This window comes from Aspergillus luchuensis, chromosome 8, assembly GCF_016861625.1.
Source record: "Aspergillus luchuensis IFO 4308 DNA, chromosome 8, nearly complete sequence".
Taxonomy (NCBI): Eukaryota; Fungi; Ascomycota; class Eurotiomycetes; order Eurotiales; family Aspergillaceae; genus Aspergillus; species Aspergillus luchuensis.
Window position 1 is genome coordinate 3,716,310 of NC_054856.1, and position 23,287 is coordinate 3,739,596.

At 48.5% G+C, this 23,287-nt stretch overlaps 12 protein-coding genes across 12 annotated transcripts; 9 read left to right on the forward strand and 3 right to left on the reverse strand.

Moving 5' to 3' along the window:
• Positions 1 to 1,145: 1,145 nt before the first annotated feature.
• AKAW2_81272S (uncharacterized protein) lies at positions 1,146 to 2,216 on the forward strand (the record flags this gene model as incomplete). The annotated part of the gene is made up of 1 exon (XM_041682385.1): positions 1,146 to 2,216. The coding sequence occupies one exon, from the start codon at positions 1,146 to 1,148 to the stop codon at positions 2,214 to 2,216; it is 1,071 nt and encodes a 356-aa protein (XP_041549233.1).
• Positions 2,217 to 3,391: 1,175 nt separating this feature from the next.
• On the forward strand, positions 3,392 to 4,423 carry AKAW2_81273S (F-box protein; the record flags this gene model as incomplete). Its single annotated transcript, XM_041682386.1, has 1 exon — positions 3,392 to 4,423. The coding sequence occupies one exon, from the start codon at positions 3,392 to 3,394 to the stop codon at positions 4,421 to 4,423; it is 1,032 nt and encodes a 343-aa protein (XP_041549234.1).
• An 817-nt stretch (positions 4,424 to 5,240) lies between these two features.
• Positions 5,241 to 6,137, forward strand: AKAW2_81274S (F-box protein; the record flags this gene model as incomplete). The annotated part of the gene is made up of 1 exon (XM_041682387.1): positions 5,241 to 6,137. The coding sequence occupies one exon, from the start codon at positions 5,241 to 5,243 to the stop codon at positions 6,135 to 6,137; it is 897 nt and encodes a 298-aa protein (XP_041549235.1).
• Positions 6,138 to 8,426: 2,289 nt separating this feature from the next.
• AKAW2_81275S (uncharacterized protein) lies at positions 8,427 to 9,092 on the forward strand (the record flags this gene model as incomplete). The annotated part of the gene is made up of 1 exon (XM_041682388.1): positions 8,427 to 9,092. One exon carries the CDS (start codon positions 8,427 to 8,429, stop codon positions 9,090 to 9,092), a length of 666 nt encoding a protein of 221 aa, XP_041549236.1.
• A 584-nt stretch (positions 9,093 to 9,676) lies between these two features.
• AKAW2_81276S (uncharacterized protein) lies at positions 9,677 to 10,321 on the forward strand (the record flags this gene model as incomplete). The annotated part of the gene is made up of 1 exon (XM_041682390.1): positions 9,677 to 10,321. One exon carries the CDS (start codon positions 9,677 to 9,679, stop codon positions 10,319 to 10,321), a length of 645 nt encoding a protein of 214 aa, XP_041549237.1.
• An 894-nt stretch (positions 10,322 to 11,215) lies between these two features.
• Positions 11,216 to 12,164, forward strand: AKAW2_81277S (SDR family oxidoreductase; the record flags this gene model as incomplete). The annotated part of the gene is made up of 3 exons (XM_041682391.1): positions 11,216 to 11,651; positions 11,722 to 12,068; positions 12,120 to 12,164. The coding sequence occupies 3 exons, from the start codon at positions 11,216 to 11,218 to the stop codon at positions 12,162 to 12,164; spliced, it is 828 nt and encodes a 275-aa protein (XP_041549238.1).
• A 257-nt stretch (positions 12,165 to 12,421) lies between these two features.
• Positions 12,422 to 14,119, reverse strand: AKAW2_81278A (FAD-dependent monooxygenase; the record flags this gene model as incomplete). The annotated part of the gene is made up of 9 exons (XM_041682392.1): positions 12,422 to 12,520; positions 12,570 to 12,698; positions 12,751 to 12,887; positions 12,937 to 12,954; positions 13,003 to 13,135; positions 13,188 to 13,457; positions 13,507 to 13,712; positions 13,759 to 13,802; positions 13,854 to 14,119. The coding sequence occupies 9 exons, from the start codon at positions 14,117 to 14,119 to the stop codon at positions 12,422 to 12,424; spliced, it is 1,302 nt and encodes a 433-aa protein (XP_041549239.1).
• Positions 14,120 to 15,009: 890 nt separating this feature from the next.
• On the forward strand, positions 15,010 to 15,576 carry AKAW2_81279S (putative arsenate reductase (Arc2); the record flags this gene model as incomplete). The annotated part of the gene is made up of 3 exons (XM_041682393.1): positions 15,010 to 15,168; positions 15,221 to 15,335; positions 15,398 to 15,576. The coding sequence occupies 3 exons, from the start codon at positions 15,010 to 15,012 to the stop codon at positions 15,574 to 15,576; spliced, it is 453 nt and encodes a 150-aa protein (XP_041549240.1).
• Positions 15,577 to 15,711: 135 nt separating this feature from the next.
• AKAW2_81280A (uncharacterized protein) lies at positions 15,712 to 16,712 on the reverse strand (the record flags this gene model as incomplete). Its single annotated transcript, XM_041682394.1, has 2 exons — positions 15,712 to 16,110; positions 16,164 to 16,712. 2 exons carry the CDS (start codon positions 16,710 to 16,712, stop codon positions 15,712 to 15,714), a joined length of 948 nt encoding a protein of 315 aa, XP_041549241.1.
• A 728-nt stretch (positions 16,713 to 17,440) lies between these two features.
• On the reverse strand, positions 17,441 to 18,166 carry AKAW2_81281A (uncharacterized protein; the record flags this gene model as incomplete). The annotated part of the gene is made up of 3 exons (XM_041682395.1): positions 17,441 to 17,731; positions 17,807 to 17,911; positions 17,966 to 18,166. 3 exons carry the CDS (start codon positions 18,164 to 18,166, stop codon positions 17,441 to 17,443), a joined length of 597 nt encoding a protein of 198 aa, XP_041549242.1.
• Positions 18,167 to 18,557: 391 nt separating this feature from the next.
• On the forward strand, positions 18,558 to 20,977 carry AKAW2_81282S (Zn(II)2Cys6 transcription factor; the record flags this gene model as incomplete). Its single annotated transcript, XM_041682396.1, has 5 exons — positions 18,558 to 18,672; positions 18,722 to 19,709; positions 19,839 to 20,216; positions 20,284 to 20,525; positions 20,592 to 20,977. 5 exons carry the CDS (start codon positions 18,558 to 18,560, stop codon positions 20,975 to 20,977), a joined length of 2,109 nt encoding a protein of 702 aa, XP_041549243.1.
• A 224-nt stretch (positions 20,978 to 21,201) lies between these two features.
• On the forward strand, positions 21,202 to 23,012 carry AKAW2_81283S (uncharacterized protein; the record flags this gene model as incomplete). The annotated part of the gene is made up of 4 exons (XM_041682397.1): positions 21,202 to 21,302; positions 21,377 to 21,636; positions 21,711 to 22,582; positions 22,686 to 23,012. The coding sequence occupies 4 exons, from the start codon at positions 21,202 to 21,204 to the stop codon at positions 23,010 to 23,012; spliced, it is 1,560 nt and encodes a 519-aa protein (XP_041549244.1).
• Between the last annotated feature and the right edge of the window lie 275 nt (positions 23,013 to 23,287).

Below are 23,287 nucleotides of genomic sequence, written 5' to 3' on the forward strand. Positions count from 1 at the left end.
CTTCTGAGAGGATAGCAGGAGGTAAATTCAATATTGCAGAGGCAAGCAATATCCTACATGCTATCCTCTATTGGTTGTTATGGGATGGCACATGTACTAATAACCTATGTCATCGCTCTGGGACGTTTCAACGGCTGTGTTCCACAGAGATTTTGACAAGGCATTACGACTTGCCCTGGACAATGATGAAGAAAACTATCAAGGCGAGGCTTAGGCGTTGGTGTACTTTTATGTTCTGGGTTTAACACCGCTATTGTCTATAACAGGATTGGGTTTCAGAGGACATGTTTACTCGACCCATCTCCGACTCGCACACTGCGCTCTGGATGACGCTATATATACTGGTGTGGATAATAATAATGAGAGAAGAGAGCGGCAGACCTTGGATTCTTTCTGGATATGTTTGTCTCTCGCTGACCGGCTAAAAGTGTCCGGGTGTCTTCAGCAGCGCGAATGATTGGATTACGGTTTACTCCAGAGAGAACATCCGGAAAGCTCTCGAGAAATATCACCAGAGGCGCAAGCCAACAAAAGAGACGAATACATTCGCCCTCACCCGCAACACTACACCGGGACCTCCGGTGATAGTTCCTGGCAGTGCGGGTCCGTCGACCTGTCAGATGATGACGTGATAGTGTCGCACATCATCTTGGATGACTGAAGAGAAAGATCATTACTATGAGCAAGTTCCAATACCACAGAACGCTCCCTTTCTGAAGCCCTTTGGAATCAACGTGGCCAGTTTTGGTGTTGCTGTCTGTTTCAGGAACCGGGGTAAGGTTTCACAGTACGTTAGCGCTGCAACGACGGGGTTGCTATATTTAGCTCGGCGCTTAAGATAAACATCAAATAACCATGACCACTCCACATTCTTGATGAGGAAAACTGACAACATCGGCGCGTATACATTTTCTGGACCGTCCAATAGTTGAAGAGGGAGGTATGTGATGATGTGCTCTTACGCAGCCTAACAACATGGACTATAAGAACGGGTGCCAGGCACCACCTTCTAGACTCCTAACTGTCCGTTTACATTCATCTACTACTATCTTTCTACTACTGCGAAATCTCAACATACCAACCAAGCACCTAATAATCTACCACCCACAAACAACTTAATATTTTAATCACCATCAACCGCCAAAATGACCACCTTCTACATCCCAGTCGAACTCCTGTCATACTACTATATCACCATCGATATAGACACCCCCATATGGCATCTATTGCCCTGGGGCACACCGTATGACACAACGACAGGTTACTGCTCCATCCCCAACACCGCCAACATCGAACGGGATATACCATGTGACACAACGACAGAGTACTGTCTCATCACCAACACCACCCACATGGAACGCCAAGACAGCGGCATCTTTATCCCCTCAAACACCACCTCCCCCACACTAAGCACCATCAGCATCGACCCAAAACCAACAACACCATCGACAACATATGCTCCACCCAGCCCCCGCTGGACAGCCCTAACCACCCAAGCCGAGCAAACCAAAGCTCTCGACTTCCTGACCAACAACTGCCACACAATCCAAACCCTCCAGGCAGCAAACTACACCATCACCCCGGATACAACAAAGAACAACATCCGCTTCCAACAAACCCCAGACACATACAACCCTTCCGCCCGCCTCGCAGTTTCCCTCGACTGCGAAATGGTAACCGACGTCACGGGCCGTACCCAGCTCTGCCAAGTCAGCTTGGTAGACGTCCTCACCGGGGAACTCCTCCTCGATCAACCGGTGCTGCCTACCGAGCCGGTCTCCGACTGGAAGACGCAATGGAGCGGGATGACAGCCGAACTCATGGACCAGCACGTCGCCGCTGGAAGAACAGTGAACGGGTACGAAGGGGCACGGGCCCGTGTGTGGGAATTCGTCGACCAGAATACGATTCTGGTCGGCCAGAGTCTGAATTTCGACCTCGATGTGTTGGGCATCGTGCATGACAGGATCGTGGATACGTATCTTCTCATGAAGGGGGAGAGGAGAGGGAGGAGCTGTCGCTTACGAGATATCGTAAGGGATTGCTGTGGGGTCGAGATTCAGAAGGGGGAGGAGGTTCAAGAGGGACATGATTGTGCGGAGGATTGTTATGCTGCCAGGGAGGTGGCATTGTGGGCTGTGGAGAATCTGGGGAAGGATGAAGGTGGAGGTGGGGGTAGTACCCAAGGATCATTCTGTGTCGAGAGTTTCATGTAATGGGTACTACCTCCCGGTGAAGGATTGTGCTTCCTCGTGTGGAGCCGGGTTATACTTTCGAGAGTCTGGGGAAAGATGGGGGTAGTACCCGAGGTTTATTTTGTGTTGAGACCTTCATGTAATGGGTACTATTTCCCGATGGAGGGTTACGCTTCCTCGTGTGGAGCAATTTTGTACTTCTCTACTTCTTGATAGACTCTACATCAAGAAGTGCGAGTCAAATCTATGATGACTTTTAACTGTCTTCTGCAATTCCCTGCGACATGCTACTGTGTCTTGCGTCTTGATGTGCCTCGTGATGCTGGGCGGACTGTCCTGCGCCTGGACGAGAAGAATCGACACGAACTATAACGCTTGCGTTGTCCGATCATGAGATACTAATGGTCGGCCAATATTGAATGGTCGACAATTACTATAACACTGTTGTCTTGTCAGGTTTGCCGGAAGCATCATTGGGCTGTTATGGGGGTATGGGGTGAACTCCATGGCCCCTTTCTCATTTGAGGTGGCTCAAATGGTGCAATGTCTGGCTCACCTTGAATGATCTGGCGCGGGTGGTCAGAACACTATGCCTTTTCTATATACTGATAAATTCACTACGATGAGATACCCGGTTTACGCTATGAATAAATTGAAACCATCCACTACGCTTTCGCTGCTGTTTTCCTGTTCTGAGTGTAGCTGTAAGAATGACGAGATATTCGTGGAATAGAAAACGATGGAAAGTAACATGCATCGACGTGACATATGCGTAGACTGAAAGTGTCTCCTGCATACAAAGACGTTCATTCTCGTCAAAACTCATGCTCGACAAAGGGTGTTCCCGCCATACATTGATGATTTGATATGCACACAAAAAGCATAAAGCTGACAAACCTTAAATACGAGCAGCATCAACAATGGCTACAACATACTTCAATCTATTGAACTTGTACATGAAATATCCTTACTCACAAGGGCTTCTTCCAAACCTTTCATGCTGTGTCACAATTATATATACCCCATCCTTGCACACCATCCAAGCAGCATCAACGACCCCACACTGCCAAAAAAGCACAAACTACGTTACACGAACCCAACCCTAAAGCAAGTCACCAATTACATCTACAACAATGACTACAACAGAATCGACCACATCCACAAAGCTCATAGCATCATCCACCCCCACCCCAAAAATGGACACCGTCTTCAGCATCGTCGAACTAGTCGAGTGCATCCTCCTCCGCTTCGACCCATTCGACCTGATGCGCGCCCAACTCGTCTGCCGCCAATGGCGCACGCTAATCACCACGCGCAGCCCGCTCCGAGCAGTCTTATTCTACGACTTCGCCCACCCGTATCCCACCGAACCAACCTTCAACCCATTGATGCGATACCTGTTCCCAGTGCTATTCCCCACTCCGGACTTCACCAAACCTACCTCCCCAATCTTCATGCCGGAAGACATACAGCATATGCGCCTCGGTGACGACACAGCTTACCACAAGGCTGTCTTCCGCCCTGAAGCCTCCTGGCGACGCATGAGACCCATGAATATCCCGTGCCGGGTGCGCAAAGTAGTCCGGAAGACGGTCCGGGATGATCAAAACCCAGCGAAGAATCTACTGGTGTATGATAAAGAGGCCGGGCAGGATCCAGTGCTGGGAGCGACGATGGAGCTTGTTTGGGATGTGTTGTTGCATGAGTTAGGGTACTGGCCGACAAATGGGATGGCGGTAGAGTGGAGGACTGTGAGGGAGGGGAGCGGGGATTGGGATAATAATTGGAAGGAAGGGGTTACTGATGAGGAGAAGAGAAGGCTGAGGGCGCCGTATGAGTGCTCGTTTGTGTCTGCGAGTCCGGAGGGGATGCTGGGGAGGTGTGATCGGCGTAAGTTTACGTTTGTGAGGGTGAAACCGCCGATTAGAATGAAGTCAACGGCGGAGGAGTATTTGGGGATGAGGAATCAGTACGTCTCGGATAAGTTTGAGTCGAAGTTTTATGGCCCGGATAAGCCTCCGAAGTTTGCGCATAGGGGGGAGTGGGAGTGGGTTAATGATGATGGGACTAAATCTTACGACCCAAAAAAATATGCGCCCAATGATGAGGATAATATAAGGCCTGTTCCGGATGAGGATGATAGTGGTACGGAGTGGTCTTGGGATGAGGCGAAGGAGTACTTTGATAGGCCGGAGTGCTATTGGGTGCCTACCCATACGCCGATTTGAGATGATTGGGTTGGGGTAATTATAGTCTTTGTTATATTACTGTCTTCTACCCGTGGTGCTAGGTATGCTGGTGATGCTGGGTAGCTGGTGGTGGGAAAAGTACGCTCTAGGACTGTTAAACGAGGATTTGTCGTATAATAGAAGCGGAATATTTGAATTTTCTCATGGAATAGCCATTATTGCTGTGGCTACTAAAGCAATGCTATAAATAGATGACGTCTTTGCACATGCGGAAATTAGGAGTGATTTGTGCTGCGCAGGAAGGAATATGCCTCCAGCCAACAAAGGACTGGACGAGCAGAAGGCCACAGCGACTTGCCTCTGCTCCACTAACATGGCACAGGAAATAACCGATTGACGGAGAATTGTCTCGTTCCGGATTGCTCCACCCCCGTGCTAAGAAATGATCATCTGCTAAGCTTCGGCGAGTCTTTTAGCAGCGCCACCACTTTCAATCCAGCCTATCAAGAGATGACTGAAATTTGTGTAACATCGTGAAATGAAGAATCCAGTCAAAAATATCCAATATTTGTAGTCATCAAGTAGAAGGTATCTAGTTATGTGTGTGTGACATAAGCAAGGGCATTGCAAAGGCCGGAACCAGGCCATGATGCCCTGATGAGATGATGGAAAGTCACAGTCGGATTACGTCGACATTCGGACAATGCTTCCGAGCAAACCGTCGATGTGACAACAAGCTGATAGTGTTCTGAGACGGTATAAGTACGCTCGTTTTCCCTGCATCTCTGCAGAACTGTCATGCTCTAGATTCTCCTAGAGTGTCTCATAACCTCAAGACATACCACGCATAGCCCAAATGGACGTCCTCGACGGACAGGAAAGTCCGCTATGCGTGGCATGGGACAATTCTTCCTCGGACCCCGACTGCCCGACGGATAGCCCAACAACCCCGGGAGACGACAACGGCGACAAAGAACACACTGTTGCGCAAGTGGCACTCGCAATTCCGGAGATTGTGGAGATGATATTTATCAGACTCGGCTTTGCGGACTTGCTGAGAATGGAGCAGGTCTGTCGATCCTGGCAGTTCATGATGAGGGGGTCCATTATCATCCGACGGGCTCTGTTCTTCGAGCAGTCGTCAGCCTCTTATAATGAAGAGCCAGCGCTTAATCCTTTCTTCAAAAAGTGGTTCTGTCCTGCATGCTACTGTAAAAACGTTGGGGGTTACTTCGTTCAACGCGGACCAAGCGGGAAGTTCGCATGGTTTGAGGATGCCAAGCTGAGAGAAATCGTTCTATACGAGAAGGCATCATGGCGACGGATGTGGCCATCGACTGTCCCTGTTGTCCTCGAAGCTGTTAGCCTACACACAAGGAGGCAGGACCCAGGGCCGGGGATTAGTGATCATGTCGTTTTGAAGAGGGATCATAGTCTTCTGAGAAGTGATACCAACGGCATGACTCTCAGCGGATTCCTGGAGGCGATGATATCGCTAATGAACCATTCCAAGTCGCCGGAATTCACTGTGTTCTGGAAGAAGACGGCAGGTAATAGTGGCAGACCACGTTGGCAACTGATTGCTCTCTTGAATCCAAGCCAGCTGATGTCACCGCGTACTGACACTAAACCGATTTATCCTGGGATTTCGAAGATGGATTTTGCTGAACTCCTTAATGATGACGAGCTGAGCAGATTCCTCTCCTGGACCGAGGTGGTTGACGATTACTATAACACTCATGTTGACTGGTGATAGACTACTGAAGAATGCTCAGCAGGGCTATATCAGTAGGTCGCGGTTACTATGTAACGGGGGGAGTCAGGTGTTTGCTGAACATGTTGCTTCTTAGATAGATATGTGCACGATAAAATCTTAGATCGATGCTGAAATCAACGATACACTTTGCTGAAGTCATACTGTCACAGTCAAAAAGAAAACAAAAGGCTACTGTATTTGATATTGGCGTACAGTCTCGCTTTCAGTACATTGGAATGCGTCCACATGACCTTGATATATTTGATCGTAAACTACTCTGAATATGCATCGTTCATCCTATCACAGCTAGGTCAGGAGCGGTCAGCTCGGAAGAGACCAACCATCTGGCGATTTCTTCTGCGGCTTACTGCTATGAGAAATGTCCACATGATCTGTGGTTGAAAAGGTCAATAAGAGGATGAATGATTCAATTGTCTTGTAGGAGCTACCTCATGAGCCATTATTAAGAACACTGATAGTTAGAAATGAGGGCCTGCAGCTCGTTCCACTAGGTATTGTTGACGAGATGTGACTCCTTGATTTTTTGTGCACAAAATAGACAAGTGCCATGGTTATCAATTCTTTCAGTGGTCAAAAGGAATAGTAAATTGCATTATGGAACATACTAATGTTTATAAATTCTGTGGATATTGGTTGTGAAGAGCGGAAAAATCCTACGTAGAGTTAATCGTCTCGACATGCCGAAATTTTTAATGAGTGACTTCTTCACGTTCCATAGATATTCGAGGTGATAGGTCCAGTAACATGAACACAACAAATAAGGTGTTGCGCCTCCCCGAGTTGCTAGAGGAAACCTTGATCTATCAGGATTACCAGTTTATCTTCATCGTTCAACGCGTATGTTCGCAATGGCAAGCTGTTATCACGCAGTTCCCTAAGATCCGGAGAGCGCTATTTCTAATTCCCAGTGAACATGAAAGACACATATTAATCCTTTTTTGTGACTTGATTACGCCACTGGAAATAACCCCCACATCCAACACAACTACCCCTTCTCTATTACATCACCCTCGGAACATGGTTCATGGGTGACCGGCGTCAAACAAGCATGTTTCATCCGCGAGCACAATGGAGACAAATGCATCCTGCAAGTTCCCCGTGTGCATTATCATTTCAGCCCACAGGACCATTCCAAGACGTGTCTTACTGTTGGAGGAGTGAAAATCCCAGTTGTCAGGAGTCCTCCTTCAGCAGTAACAACAACGGGTGACAATGGGACAGTTCATCGACTACTGGATGGCGTTCAATAGCCGGTTCGGATGGGACACTTGGTTGGTGGAAAACGATCTGCCGAGCGTGCACCCCAACGTTTATGGGGAGAAATGCTTCTTCGCTTACAATTCTCGGAGTTCTCATGACGTATGGACAAGCACAAAGATTATGGCGCGTCAAATCTGGTATACCAACCTTGGAAAACCTCATTGACATGGAAGATCTAGAATTACAAATCCCCACTGAAAATGAAGAAGAAGAATGACAGGATGGACTTACACGCGAGGATCAATATTGTTGCCTTTTGGGGAGCCGATGTTTCTAAAAGCCATGGGCAAGACGCGAGGCAAATTGCCAACCATGTATACGTCTCCGATTGAATTGGACCGAGAACTCAGCAAGATAAAGTTATTCAGAGCCCCATCCCATCAAATGATCATATACAACGCAACCTCTCTGCGCATTTGTTTAGCGATGATGTGAAAAGGGATGTGTCTATTGAGCGCCCAGCATGTGTCCTGTAAATCCTTTGTCATCCACACCCTCTAGAAGAGAATAAGTGATGTATTATAACCGCAAATAGTGCATTGAACTCGGGACCTTCCATATATTGTGAACAAAGGTTTCACCACAAGAAGGCGCCACTTCTGCTTGTTCTGCATGCCAATGAACAGTACCATCACGCAAGAGAAACTAAACCAAAGTTAGACGGGCATAGACAAAGTTCAGCCAACACAACATGGATCCTCCCACTCGAAGTTTAGAAAACAACGACTCCCACTCCTCCGTAGACACCATTGGTGACCTTCATAGACATAAATACTAACAAGCATAAAAGAAGATAGATTTGCCATGGACTGTCCAACATCAGCCCCCCTTCTATATTCAACAAAAGGGTCAAGAAAGATGTCAACAATGCCTAACCAACAGCCCCTCAGCCCACTCATCCCCAGAAGCATTCCCCAAACTACCATACCCAACATTGTACCCCACCACTATCATCATCACTCTTCCTTCCGCCAGACAGGAGGCAACAATTCATCTCCTCGCGCCATGCAAAACCGCTTACCTCCACTCATGCTTCCCGGCGCGTCCCCTCGCCTCTCAACCCTCGAACCCTTTACCACCACAACCAGCCCTTCTCCCTCCTTTCCATCTCCATCTACCTCTACTACCTCCGACCCTCTGGTGGACATTGTCAGGTCCACACCCAATCAACACGCCCTCACCGAAGAACAAACCTTGAAGCTCTGGCACAAAATTCTAGTCAAGATCTACCCACAAAACGGAGAGTTCACTCACGACCTCCGCACTGCCGAGATCAATGGTGCACGTATTGTTTACTGCCTTGTCAAACAGAACACCTGGCCTAGTCCTGGGACCCAACCAGTTTCTTCTCCAATGGCTATCATCTTGTGCAAGGAGGCTGAGGAGTACCATCGCGAGGATACATGGGATCAGACTTCAAATCAATTGGGGCAGCTGAGTAAGTGCCCAGGACAACCTTGGTGTGCTGTGGCGTATGGGCGCCGGTTGGTGTGCATGTATAGGTGTACCCAGAGGCTTGAGGGATTTGAGATGTTCAGGATGGGGAGTTGGATGTTTGATGTGGGGGTTTGGAATGGAAGAGCTTTGTTGAAGCAGCTTTTGGATGATGTCAAGTTTGGCAAGTGGAAGGCCATGAATAAAGGGAGGGGGCCGAGCTTCCAAGGACTTTAGGTGGGGGAAGGGGTATGCCCGTGGCAAAGGAGGCATCTGTGACGTGCATCTGGTAGTGGAGAAACAGGCATAGCACGGTATAATATTGACGAATTGTGGGAGTGGGTGGAGAAGCAAGATGCACTTTCTATATTATCATATGCATGACCGAGGTTACTTTATATCCAGGATATATAATACGAAACTATAACATATAAAACCAATTGACAGCTATTTAATGATAAACAATCCCCAGTAAAGTCGTAACTCAAAGCCAAAGGATGTGAGTGAGCCTGGTTTATTTGGCGACCGAAATGAGGATGAAGCAATACAGGGACTTCTATGAGAAGTGGAGATGGCGAAGCCTGGGACGAAGAGGGGCATATGGAACTTGTTTGCAAGCTTTGTTTCAGGTGACAGAGGTCACACAGTGTGATTCACAGTGACAACAGACACTGGTCAGTGAACATGACGAGTAAGCAAATACGATAGATGCACATTCGTGTCCGCGTGCAGAGCCGCAGCCGCAGCCTGGCAGGTGGGGCTTTAGCGCGGGACCTTAACTCCTACCCTCTTCGCACCAAAGAAGTCCTAACGTTGATTGAATGATCCTCAAGATTTGGATAGATTACACTGCGGCATCGAGTTATACATTCGGCGATATGACATCTCAGCCGATTTCCATCTTTTCCCGTCACATCACTCTGTTTAGCGCGCTGACCGCTATCAAACCGGACTCGACCATATCGCCTGTCAGCATCTTCTGGACGAACGCATGCATCGCCTTCTTTCCACTTTCCTCGGGGTTCAAGATTGCCGGTAAAGAGGTAGTCTGGGGAGATGACAAAATGCCTGATTGCGTCGTGCTACAAATCGCCATGCTTGACCCTTCCCCTGAGCCTCGGGGCAACGATACTGTCCCATCGGAAAAGCTAGTATTCGTTGTGCAGTGCCAAAGCTCTGAAAAGAACACTCCGCCCGAGTGGAAATCAGCAGAGGGTCAACTACTGGATTACTGCGTGGGGAACATCCGTGGAACAACGCGAACCTTTGCAGCCACGGCAATCGGAACCAGAGTCAGATTCTGGAAATACGACAAACCAGCACTCACGCCTTTACTTCCCGATGATAAGACCTATGATCTGCTTGATGGTTCTAGGAGCTGTGAAGTCGAACAGTATCTGAACTATATTAGAGAAAATGGATGGAACTGGGTGCAGAATGGTACCAGGCTGCCATTGCAGCTCTAGGGAAGCTTCCGCCTTCGAAACGTTCGCTCGATAAAGCAGGATTTTAGATAATACACCTTGTGCGGGCTTGTGAGACTGTGCTTCTGTCTGTCTTTTTGTTTCCTCCGTTCTGGTCAAGATGTCTTTTTCCTTTTTCTTTTTCTTGAACTTTATCTAGGTGTTTATATATATATATATCTTGATACTTTTGCCAATGGATGTGGAAAGTCTTAAAAGAAAATGTTAAGCCATGATATCTATTCGCTGATATGATACTTGGCCATCGTGGTGTATAATCAGTATAGTAGGATAAATGCATCAAGGGGTCTACTGGCTTCGGTTATCTTTATCGGTAGATATGTCACCTCTGCCTAAACCTTAACGTATGGTGCCGCGGGTTTTAGACAAGCATGGCACTAGTTGATCCAGGATAGCTTGACTGAGATTCTTGGAATATCAAAAATCTAAAAATTGGCTCATCAATTTGGCGTGGCCTGGCATATCTCCTTGAATGCCGCTCGGGTTGTCCCCCTCTAGCCCGCTAGTTATGGATGCCGACAGAATCTCTAGGGATAAAAGCCAAGATGAACTCCACGTCAGCCAGATACTTCAACATACAAATTAAACAATGCATAACAACAACTTGCACCCTGAAGTAATAATTTTCCATCATCCCCCAATAAGCCAACTCACCGCAACATGACAGACTATTCCCCATTTAGCCCGATAAGATAACGTTATTATTAATAGAACCCACGAGATCCGTAAACCACTGGTCCATTTCTGCCCGGATACGAGATCCCCACAACCCGTAAGCTTACCTCCTTCCTCCTTGCTCTGGATTTATAAACCCCATCACCCCCGATCCTTGCCATCCGATATTTGTCCCTCACAACTTTATCAAACTAACCAACCATGTCCCTCCCGACCGTTCTCATCACCGGCTGTAGCGCAGGCGGTATCGGCTCCGCCCTAGCCGAGGCCTTCCACGAGCGGAACCACCACGTCATTGCGACTGCCCGTTCCGTGGATAAAATGTCCCATCTATCTAAATTTCCCAACATGACGCTCCTCAAATTAGATGTGACTTCTGCCGATGATATTGCCGCCGCTGTGGAAGCTGTGAAATCCCTTACGGGCGGAAAGCTCGACTACCTGGTTAACAACTCCGGTCTCCCGCTTACGTTTCCGGCACTGGAGACGGATATCGAGAAAGCCAGAGAGGTCTTTGACGTTAACTTCTGGGGTGTTGTGAGAATGGTGAATGCATTCTCCGAGATGGTTATTGCAGCCAAGGGAGTTATCGCGAATCATTGCTCCATGGGTGGGGTCATGACGGTCCCATGGAATGGTCTGTGCTTAAATTCCGCTACGGGGTGACTGGGAGTTGATGGAGATGATCTGGCTAACTGGGGATATAGCATTTTATACATCTTCAAAAGCGGCATTGAAATCATATAGCGAGGGTCTACGTCATGAGCTCGCACCATTCGGGGTCAAAGTCGTTACCATCATGACTGGTGTCGTGGGGTCGAATCTCTGGACTCGCGCGCCGGAGTTGAATCTTGAGGGATCAAGGTATGCGCCTGCAACAAAGGAGATAATGGATATTGCGACGGGGGCGAACACAGGCGGCACGATGCCTTGCTCCGATTATGCGCATCGGGTGGTTGATGATCTGGTGGGTGGGAAGACTGGGCTTATTTGGAGGGGAAAGATGGCATCTATCGGGTGGTTCTTGACGTCGTTTATGCCGACTTGGGTTTCGGTATGTATCTCCTTTGCCGGCAATGGGTGGGTGCTTACTTACTTGGTATAGGATATGATGACGAAGCACATGAGCGGACTGGATAAGTTGGGTTGACGTGAGCAAGAGGTAGCACTATCTATTAAGGTCCCGGGGTTCTTGGTGTTGTAGGGGAGTTTTCTATTATTCTATCAGTGACTTGAAACCAAGACTTATGGCAAATGCATATATACTGTACGACCAATCAACATGGGATATCGGAAATGGGCGGCACGCTTAGACACATCTCCTTTGAAGAAGGCTATAGATGATATCTATCCGTCTATTTGTGAGGGGTCTAACTTATCTCACAACTGACTCTGATTATTCTGTGTCTACAGCCGAGAATTCAACTCTTCTCCACGACCCGACTGCTCCACCGCCGCGCGCCGAGCATCTTCGGCTTCGTAAGTTTCCCTCCACGCCTCCTCGACCTAAGACCCTAGTCAGTACAACCAATCAATATCTCCAATGGTAACTTACATTATAGCGATACAACCATCCGTGATCATCATCCCACTTATTCGCAACAATCAGCGATACCGCTTCGTCGAAGTCGTCCGTTTTTCTAACCGAAACGTCCGACTTCCCATAGCCATCCAAAATGTCATACTACAAGATCGTAAGTAAAAGCGGACTCAGATACTGTCCTGGGGGTGCTTACCATGGCAGCATAATGTGGCGCTCGAACCCCATCGAACAGTTCCAGTCCATCTTGTATTGGCAGTCCGCGCTCGTGGGCCCACTTCACGGCGCGCGTAAGTACATAGACGTCCTCGAGTGCGAAGCCAGCGCCGGCGCCTAAACAAATTAGTAAGTTTTCTCGCTATGTTGGAAGTTCACCTTTTACCGAATGCACCGGAAAGAGCTGCGTATGGTTAGCATCTGGGGGACTCATGGAATGATGAGAACGTACGATGCGATGCGTCCCCGACAAGTGCGATCGATCCATGAGAGATAACGCTCGACAACCGTGGTCCGGAGAAAAGCGCGAACTTCTTGACAACCTTGATCTTATCTAGTACGCTCTGCAGAGCAGGCGAAAAATCCTAATCGATATGATTAGGAGTGTGTATACGGATTTGTATGAAAGGAATATACTTTGTATCTCCAGCTGAACTCGTCTACGCTCGCATCCTGTCCCCAACTCACTGGAGCAGTCTCTGCAGTCTGAGGAACTCGCGCGGCGATCTCATAAACGTTGTTGTTCAGGTTGCAGGTGTAGAGACGATCGGCTGGTCCATGCCAGAAGGTCACTGAGTCTGGGATTCCAGGTATGCTTAGGATATCGCGGGCATCTGCGAGTGCGCGATATGCCGTGGTTCCGATGTACTTAAGACGGTGTTCAGGGTGGGCGAATTGTCGGACGACCTAATATGTGAGTGACGGGTCAAGTGTTGAACAGGGGTTGGTCACTGACTGATCGGACACCATCAGCTCCAACAAGAAGATCCACCTCGTCGGTGTGGCCGTCTTCAAAGCGTAGGAAGAATGCTTCTGAGGGAAGCTGAGACACTTCTACCAGTCGACTTGAGAGTCGTAGCTTTGATTTGTCAACACCTTTCAGTAGAGCTTGTTGAAGTACGGAGCGAAGCGTGCGAGCATGAAGATAGCGAGAAGGTGTGCCTGATATGGTCAGAACCCAGAAAATTCAAGCTTCGGGGGTCCGGACCTTCCTGTCCCTTTGACAACAATAGCTCCCCAGTCTTCCCGTTTCTACATGCCAATGGTTCAGTCATGTCCTTTTATAAAAGGCAGGATACCCACCGATGCTGAACTGCATGTCCATCTGCAGGACGAAACAAGTCTTTTGGATCGACATTGTCATACACCCCAAATATATCGAGCATGCGCCACGTATTCTGTTGAATGCTGATTCCTGCACCGACTTCCCGAAGCTCCCGGGCCTGCTCGTAGACACGTAATTCAACAAAGGGTAGTTTGGCAAATTCAATAGCCGCTCCAAGGCCTGCTGGGCCGGCCCCAATTATAGCAACTCGCAGCTTAGCTGGAGATCCCGAGTCTGTAGCCATCTTGTGTGGCCGAATGCGAGAACTTTGGTACTCGGAGCGGAATGCACATCCGGGTCTTGTTTGACAATCTTACGGAAAACGGCCGCACTTAAGTAGTCTGCCACGCATAAGCATTGGGCTAGGTTCGTGACGTTTGGAGACAATGATAGGTTCGATAAGGTGGCAGACCAGGAATTGTCATTATCAATCATACTATGGGATTGCGTGATCGGCGTTGGTTGTGGCGTGGAGAGGCGGGGTTGTGGTCCGGGTTTCAGGAACCGCAATGGACTGCTTTAGTGGTGTTGTTGAGGTGTTGCAACATAATACGCGATGGTTATAAACACAGATTTCATATACCAATTTAAACGATCAGCCCGGAACCAAGGAGACTGCGGGTATTGGCCTGGTGCGATCGCAATCACTCAATCATGACTCGCTTACTCACTTGCTTTACCAACATGCTCATTCTGATCATAACATTGTGGAAGACGGCATATGAACGCATATATACCGCGAGTCACAGAACATTTCAAGTTAAATGATCTGATATTAGTAGCAACATGCCGTGACAGGACTATCAGTAGCCTATCAAGTCGGAACGAACCATCCAGTACACTCATAGGACTCCCTGACGAACATAGTTTATCGGAATAATGCCTTTTTGAAAATTTTGGGAAGAATTAAATAGTAGGAGAATGGGTCCAGCAAACCGAGGTTATTCAGACCGGATGTTGGAATGTCACTGGCCGAAGCTGATTGGTCAGCAGCGCATTCACGCCATGTTTGGTGATCTTGGCTCCACCGAACCAAAAGATGCCCACAGCTAAAGTATGAACAATCGGCTGGAACTCTTCCTATAGAACAATCAATTCGTGAAATTTTACAAATTGAACAGTCACAAAAGACCCATGATGTCTACAGATACTCTTCCCTGGCACGCAGCCTATCCCACACCTCGGAGCACGGCGGTCGGTATCCGTCGCGAGGAGCTACTAGGATGGTTTCGCTCAGGTAGACAGCCCGGACGTGATTTCCTACTAATAGACCTACGTCGGACAGATTTCGAGGTAAGTTAGTAGATCAGGATAAAAGGTGAATGTAATTGACATGCGTTTTCAGGGAGGTACCATCCGAGGATCCATCAACCTCCCAGCCCAGACTCTGTACCCTGCAATCCCAACACTCTATTCTCTTCTCAGCCAAAGCCAGGCTACGAAGGTTATCTGGTACTGTGGTATGTTACAAATTATTGCTTCCTCTCATTGAAGAGCGGTGGAGTGTGCTCACTAGACTCAGGCTCATCGAAGGGCCGTGGAGTGCGAGCCGCGAGTTGGTTTGCCGACTACATTGAGCAGCAACAAGACACCCGGATGAGAAGTCTGGTGCTAGAAGGGGGTATTAAAGGATGGGTTGCAGCAGGGAAGGAATACACGGATTTCATGGATGAGTACGACGCATCTGCATGGACTGCTTAAATATACTATAATGATTCGTTCTACCGGTTGAGGGCAGCAATGACAGTCAAGGGGCTGTTCTAGACAATCTATATCCAGTCAAATAACCAAGAGTCCCATTCGTTATATACAAAAGAGGAGATTTTAGATCACGCATTATGCGTGTTTGGCGCGTTCCTTCATCTCCTTGATCCGCTTCTCTTCCCGCTCGCTGAACCGATCACCAAAAAGTTCCAGGTGAGGTCGCATGAGGATGGTATATTTCACGAACTCCTCCATACAATCAACCAACCGGTCCCGGTTACCACTAGGGAGAAGCCTCTGGTCCCCCGGTTGACCTTCATCTGGGAAATGGGTATATGCCTTCGGGATAGATGACTGATTGGGGATTGTAAACATGCGCATCCACCTGCCGAGAATCCGCAGTGAATTGACAGCATTGAACGATTGCGACCCGCCACATACTTGCGCGATAGCAAGCGTTCGGCCCTGTGTGGGACGTACACTGCCTGTGGTTAACGGGATCCAATCGATCTGATTTTTGAATACGGCGGTCTTGGGGTGGATTAGTAATTGAAGTAATGAGACGTGAGGGAAGGAATGCCAACCAGGTTGCCATGCTGTTCAGGCGATATCCAAACATGCCCATCGCTCCATTTACTGAGGTCTCGGAGTTCCTGCACCTTAGGATGGTCGTGGTCGGTATCATTTTTGACTGGTAACCCGTCGGGATTGAACACGCGGACATCGCACCCTAGGCGGAACAGAATCCTGCTAGCTTCCAATGCCACGAGACGCGAATAAGACCTTTGGCGGAGACTGCCGTACAATACCAGTACTTTCAATCTGTTGTTTGATTGTCGAAGCTCCTGCGCTGCCATCTCCATGGCGGTTGTTAACTCTAATTTATTGACCCAGTCGTCAGATGCGCCATCGTCGAGAAGAAAGGGGCGATATTTATGACGAATATTGGCGTCATCCTCGCTCTCCGATATTGCGAGAGATGGGAGTTTGTTGCTGAATGAGGGGGTAGTAGGCCCAGGTTGAGCAGTAGCGGAATACGCCATTGTGCTGTATCTCCTGGGAACCGATAGTATCACTAAGTGAATGAATGGAGTGAACCCGTGCAACGAGGGGGCTTGTAGACGGCCGAGCATTGGGTATTTATTATAACACTTTCTGGGCTCGGATCAAGATATACTTCTAGTGGAGTGTGATGATTTATGTTCGTAGACCCAGACATGTAAACTCCCAGGGCAGCCGGCGGCAAGTATGTCACTGGCGTACGCTGATTGGATGATGCTCCCTTCCTGCGAAGGTGCACTAGAACCAACAAAAGTGGATCCAGGTCCCCGGCTAGAGTGGAGTCACACCCGACGAGTTCGGATATTAGTGCATCTGGCTTGGAGGAATTTGTCACAGGATGCAGTTTTACTCCCGTTGCTCTCATACTCAGACTACATATAAACATCACCCGATCAATAGGAACAAAGTTAAGGCAAGACTACAGGATTATCTGGGTCGTAGGCATCAAGAAACTCCAGCTTTCATATAGATGACCCCTTCAATCAATCCGTCTCGGGCTTCACAGCATATATTTGGAAAGAGCCTAGACAAAATGTCAGTGACTTATTAACCCAGGATGGAAGAAGGTGCTTACCGACCAACCCACTCATTGAAATCTAACTCCGCTATCACATCAAGAGACTGAACGCCGCATCCACCGCTGCAGCGCGTGCTCTGGGGTAAATACGACAACTGTTTATAGAGGTTAAGGTCCGATTTGGTATCCACAATAAACGCGCCTGCCATTATATTAGTACGGGGGCCTCTTTTTATGGTGGTATATGTACCTTCACCAGCCTGCCTGCCTGAGATACTCGTCCTACAATCCAATATGACTAGCCCCAGCAACACACCCAACATAAAGAGCCATGTTTTTAGTAATAGTATCCGGGAGCGGTTTCCTAGCCAGGATATCACCGATTGCTACTCTTCCACCAGGCTTGAGGAGTCGATCAATCTCTTTAAAAACGGTCTCTTTGTCTGTCGCAGGCACCAAGTTGATAACACAGTTGTTGATAATGCAGTCAATGCTGGAGTCAGGCAGCGGTATGCAGTTGACATTGGCTTCGATGATCTTTGCATTGGACAGACCTGCATTTTGGATGTTCTTCTTAGCGAGTTATTTCATGTTTTAAGTTTAAAATCAGCCCTGACTCTGTATAGCGAAGGTTCTTGGGGCACATACTTTTGTCATGTCAATGCCAATGGCCTGTCCATTGCGGCCAACTTTACGAGCCGCCAGAAGCACATCAATGCCGCTGCCACTGCCAAGATCCAGAACCGTTTCGCCCTAAGGTTAAAACCTAATTGTTGGCGCTCGTTGCACCAGGTAGCAAAGCCAAACCTCTTTCAAGTTCGCGAAACCAACGGGATTTCCACAGCTTAATCCGAGATTTGCCTTCTCTGGCAGCGCACTAAGATCCTCCGCAGTGTAGCTGAATGCCCTGGCGATATTCTTTTCCACTTCTCTATGCTGGATGTTATCACTGTATTTGGCAACAAACCCGTAGCGCGATCTAACGAGATTGTAGGTATCACCAGACATATGGTGGAAGAATAATAGATCTGTGAGGATAAAATTGTTGAAGGGTGGTTTTGCGGAGCGCGATAAGCGGACGGGAGGTATCCCAAGTGTCTTTATATCCACGGGCGAGGGCAACAATCTATAGCGCTTGCTCCTATTTTTTGGACAATGATGGCTCACGACAACTTTGCTTCTGTATATCAATGGTGTCATTTTTATACATGGTGTGTCATCAGTTTGCGCAGGGGCAAGTGGTGGTGAGCCACGTGACTGCTGATTGAAATGAGGTACGGATCGATGACGCAGGCAAACGCACTAACTAAGAACTCCCGAATCGCGGAAAGAGAAGGCGCGGGCAGAAACCTTCCTTAATCACCTAACTTTCATATAACCTAACTGTTCCTCTACACTCATGGAGCCTCACACAACATCCCAAATCCACGCGCCTCGGAGGAAGCGGCTCAAGATTGCGACGGCATGCTTGCGCTGCCGTCGCCGGAAGGTAAAGTGCGACGGAGTTTGTCCAGGTACCAGTCCCTGTCCCTGACGATAGAGCTTGGTGCTCATCAACTACAGCGTGTGGTGCCTGTCGAAGAAGTCACGAAGAAGCAGACTGTATATATGAGAACGCAGCAGCTGTCAGAGAGCCTGGCCCTTCGAGATTTTCTGATGAATCTAGAGCCGCCCCGCGCGTCCCTAACGCTTCCATCCAACCCTTCCTGGAGGCAGCCAAGGACTATGCTTACCCTGGACTATGTTCGGGGCTTGGAGCATCCACTGCCCCAGAAACAACAAATCCCTCAGCTATTCATCCACTGCAGTTGGACAGATCTCCCAGCGAGCCCCATGGGGAGGATTCTATGAATGGGATAATAGGCGACCCAGCCCGAACCCGTGAAGTTTATGGGAGCAGCAGTGCTAGCTCCTTCATCCAACAGATTCAGACTGCTATTAACTTTAAGTTTGGTATTGCCCACCAAATTACTGGTGAACAGAAAGCTATACCGAGAAGCCGATCCCCGTGCCCTCAAACCTCCCTTTCCAATTGCGAGGAACCGACTCTCTTTCTACTTCCTCCAAAAGGGCTGGCCGATGGCCTTATAGGGGCCTACTGGGACAACAACTGGGCACTGTACCCTGTAATCAATCGGCGTAAGATTGAAACTATTTACGACTCGCTCTGGACTTCTCCCACATCCGCGAATTATCCGCTCATTCCAATGAGCATTATTAACATTTGTTTCGCGATAGGCTGCCACTACTCAAATCTTCTCTCACCCAAAGATCGCATGGGCGCGAGCGACGATTTTTATGGTCGCGCGAAACGTCTGTACCAGAAGACAGGGGATATTCCTTCGTATGAAAGAGTCACGTGTCTATTGCTGTTCGCCATATACCTGCAAAGTACGAAGCATGTCTTCCAATGCTGGATGACAGTCGGGAAAGCGATTCGAATGGCGCAAAGTCTTGGGATCCATCTACCTGAGTCGACGATTTATCTTGAAAGCGTGAGAGATAGAGAGTACAAAAGGCGGATATGGCATTGCTGTGTATGGCTGGACAGGTAAGCAAAATGGGCTCCATCTCCCAGCTCGTACTCGCCGCTATAAGAGTGGCTTCAAGCCTTGTCAGGACTGACACATCGCGCACATTTTCGTTCTCTATAACGGTGGTACTGATTTGGGTGAAACAGGGTTCTGTCCTCTACACTGGGCCGACCGGGTATGATCCCCAAGTGGCTATTTAATTCAGTGCCACTACCGTCCATGATCGATGACGAATTCTTCGAGACACAAGATATTGGTTCTCCGATACGACCAGACGGGCAGCCTTGTATCATGGCTGGTGCTGTGAAGGCCATGGAGCTCTATCAGATTTTGGATGAGGTCCTTGTTGACCTTTATCTCAACCCCAATGATTCTGAAGACACCAAACGTAGACTCATCAGGATCCTTGAAATAGATAGCAAGTTGCAAATGTGGAACAAGTCTCTTCCAGAACATCTGCAACTTGGAGCTACTGCAACCCGTGACTTTCTGGTGGAGCGACAAGCAACAGTTCTGAGGGCACGGTTAGTCTGCCTATGTGACCAGATACAATATCGTCCATTCTCTGTTACAGTTCTAACATGAAGATAGCTTTTTGCACGCACGCATCCTCTTGTTCCGCCCGGCTCTTATATCCTATTGTGTTCGAGGTGGTTCAACATCTGGGACAGAACTATTTGATGCAAACAATTCCAGCCTTGCTGAAGCAATGCTCCCAGAATGTTCACGCATATGCTTCCGTGTTGCCCAGGAACTAATTGAGATTTATGATCGCCATCTTTCCCGCCAAAATGCCCTCGGGCCGCTGCCAAATTGGTGGTATTCTGTTCTGTGTAAGCAGTACAAAGGACAGTCTGTCGGCCCATGTTCCAGCACTAACTTCAATACCTCCCTAATAGACGTCTACAACGCCACTATGATGATTCTAGTAGAGCGCTTTCTCGAGGCAAAGGATGGCATTGTGAAAGATCCGAAAGCATATCAAGCATGGCATGCCGCTCTTCGCGTCTTGAAGTGCTACAGTATGGTTGGAGACTCAGCAAAGAGATGTGTCGCCTTGCTGGAGATTCTCTGCGAGAGATTTTCTCTAGACCAACCCGAACGATTCTCTCAACAGCAGCAGAATGAGATTAGTCAAGACTGGGATTCGCTCCTAGCCATGTCCAATCCATTCACTGCGAATGATGCGGGTATACCACCTTTTAGCTTTGATGATTTTATCTGGTCAGATGCGATGCCAGCCGAAGCCATGCTTACTGATGGCCCCATCGAGCCTCGAATGTGAATGATGTGCGGCATCCAATCGGAGCCGTGTCCGCGGCCTCGGATCGATTTTTCATTGGGTGTAGTGACTAAGGTATCACCAATCAAGTAATGGTCCGTGTAACAAGTGGGGCGCCTCGGAAGGTCTCTCGGGAATATGAGCTGGGGGCATATGGTCTCGAAGATATTTATACTCGAAGTTGAGCTCCCCTTTCGTCTGTCAAACAGCAAGCTTCAGCTGGAGTAATGGAGGCTTATTTTCAGTACCGGCGAATACAACGTGCAGTCTCCCAAGAGCTTACCAACCTTGAAAAAGCCCCCTCCTGCAATGGCGACCACAGCCAAAGGTAGGTGGACTGTATAGATACGACATCTGTCTAATGCAGTGTATCGACTGACGACTCACGAGTCATCTCTCTAGGTCCCATAGCATTTCCGCTCAGCCGAGCGGAGCATCCGACGAAAACCCCAGCGGCGAGTCGATCATCTACGTTCACTGGTCTTCCGCCGACGATAAACTCAACCCCGCCAATTTCAGCATCGTACGGAAAGCTGTCCTGACTGCGTTTGTGTCTCTTATTGGAGTTTCTGTCACGGCTGCATCGGCGATTGATGCTGTGGGGCTACCCCAGTATGCCGCGGAATTTCGTACAACTGAGGTTGTTGGAGGTCTTACAACAGGTACAAGATTGTTTACTCGACCAGACTTCAAAAAGCAGAAAGAACATTTGTGCTAAGTCATAGTGTGTATACAGGGCTGTTCATGATTGGTCTCTCTTTCGGTTCTCTCGTTTCCGGTCCTTTTTCCGAAACATTCGGCCGCAACCTCGTCTACATTGTCACAATGGTGCTATACCTTCTTTTTATCATGGCATCGGCACTAGCTCCTAATGTTACTGCCCACCTGATCTTTCGATTCCTGGCTGGGCTGTTCGGTTCAACACCACTTACTTGCTCTGGCGGAACAGTGGCGGATCTGTGGAGTCCATTACAAAAGACTTATGCATTTCTGATATATGCGATCCCTGGATTCGGCGGGCCCGTAATAGGGCAGCTTATAGGGAGTTTTATTCCTTCTACTCTTGGATGGCGGTGGCTCGAATGGATCATGCTTATCATGGGTGCGACAGTATTAGTTGCAGTTCTCCTTTTCCAACCTGAAACCTATGGAGACCTTCTTCTATATTGGAAGGCGAAGGCACTCCGGCAGCAAACAGGTAATTCTCGGTATCGAGCACCGATGGAAGTACGCGGCGAGCCACTAAGGCGACGGCTCTTGATTGCGTTATACAGACCTTTCGCATGGAGTAGGACAGAGCCGATTGTCTTGCTCATGGCTCTCTATCTCACAGTCGTCTACATCGTCCTCTTCACCTCACTCGAGGGATACAGATTTATTTTCGGCTCTACCTACGGGCTCTCGCAAGGCCTCACCAGCATTACCTGGGCCGCAATGTTCGTCGGAATCTCCTTAGTCTGTCTAATCGTACCGCTGGTCTACACATGGACCTCGAAAGAATTCGAGACGACAGGCCGCATCCGCCCCGAAGCAAGACTTTGGTACACCATGCTCGGCGGTGCCCCCGCCGTCCCTATTGCACTCTTCTGGATGGGCTGGACAAGCACTGTAAGTTTTTTTTTTTTTTTTTTTTTTTTTTTTTTTTTTTTTTTTTTTGCAAAGCTTCTCACTCTGTAATTCCTACATACTAACACAGACACCAATTTAATAGTCATCCATATCCATCTGGTCCCCCTTGGCTGCCTCCGCTCTCCTCGGCTACGGAATGACTACCATCTTCGTCAGTGCATATCTCTACGTGATTGATTCTTATGGCATCTATTCCTCCTCCGCGCTAGGGTTCATGGCATTCACGCGATACCTTTTGTCGGGCGGGGTGATGGTCGCCGGCGGGACGATTTATGAGAATTGTGGTGTACCATATACGTTGTCGTTCTTGGGGGCTGTTAGTGCGATTATGGCGGTTATCCCTTATTTGTTTTACTTTTATGGGCGGAGTATTCGGGCGAGGAGCCGCCATTGTGCTGTTAAGGACTAGAGGAGGTTATCTGAGCCTGGGGAAAATTCTGGCTTTGTTATGTTTCTGTCGTGGTTGGCAGAAGGTAGAATTTCCATTATTACTATATCATCCTATATCATCCTAAATGAGGTTTCGACTACCACATACGACCATAGGGTGTGGAAAACAGGGCTTCCCGTCCGCTCAGCCGTACTTAAGCCACACGCCGGGAGGTTAGTAGTTGGGTGGGTGACCACCAGCGAATCCCTTCTGTTGTATGTTTTTGTCTCTATTTTTGGTGTATACTCTAGTTA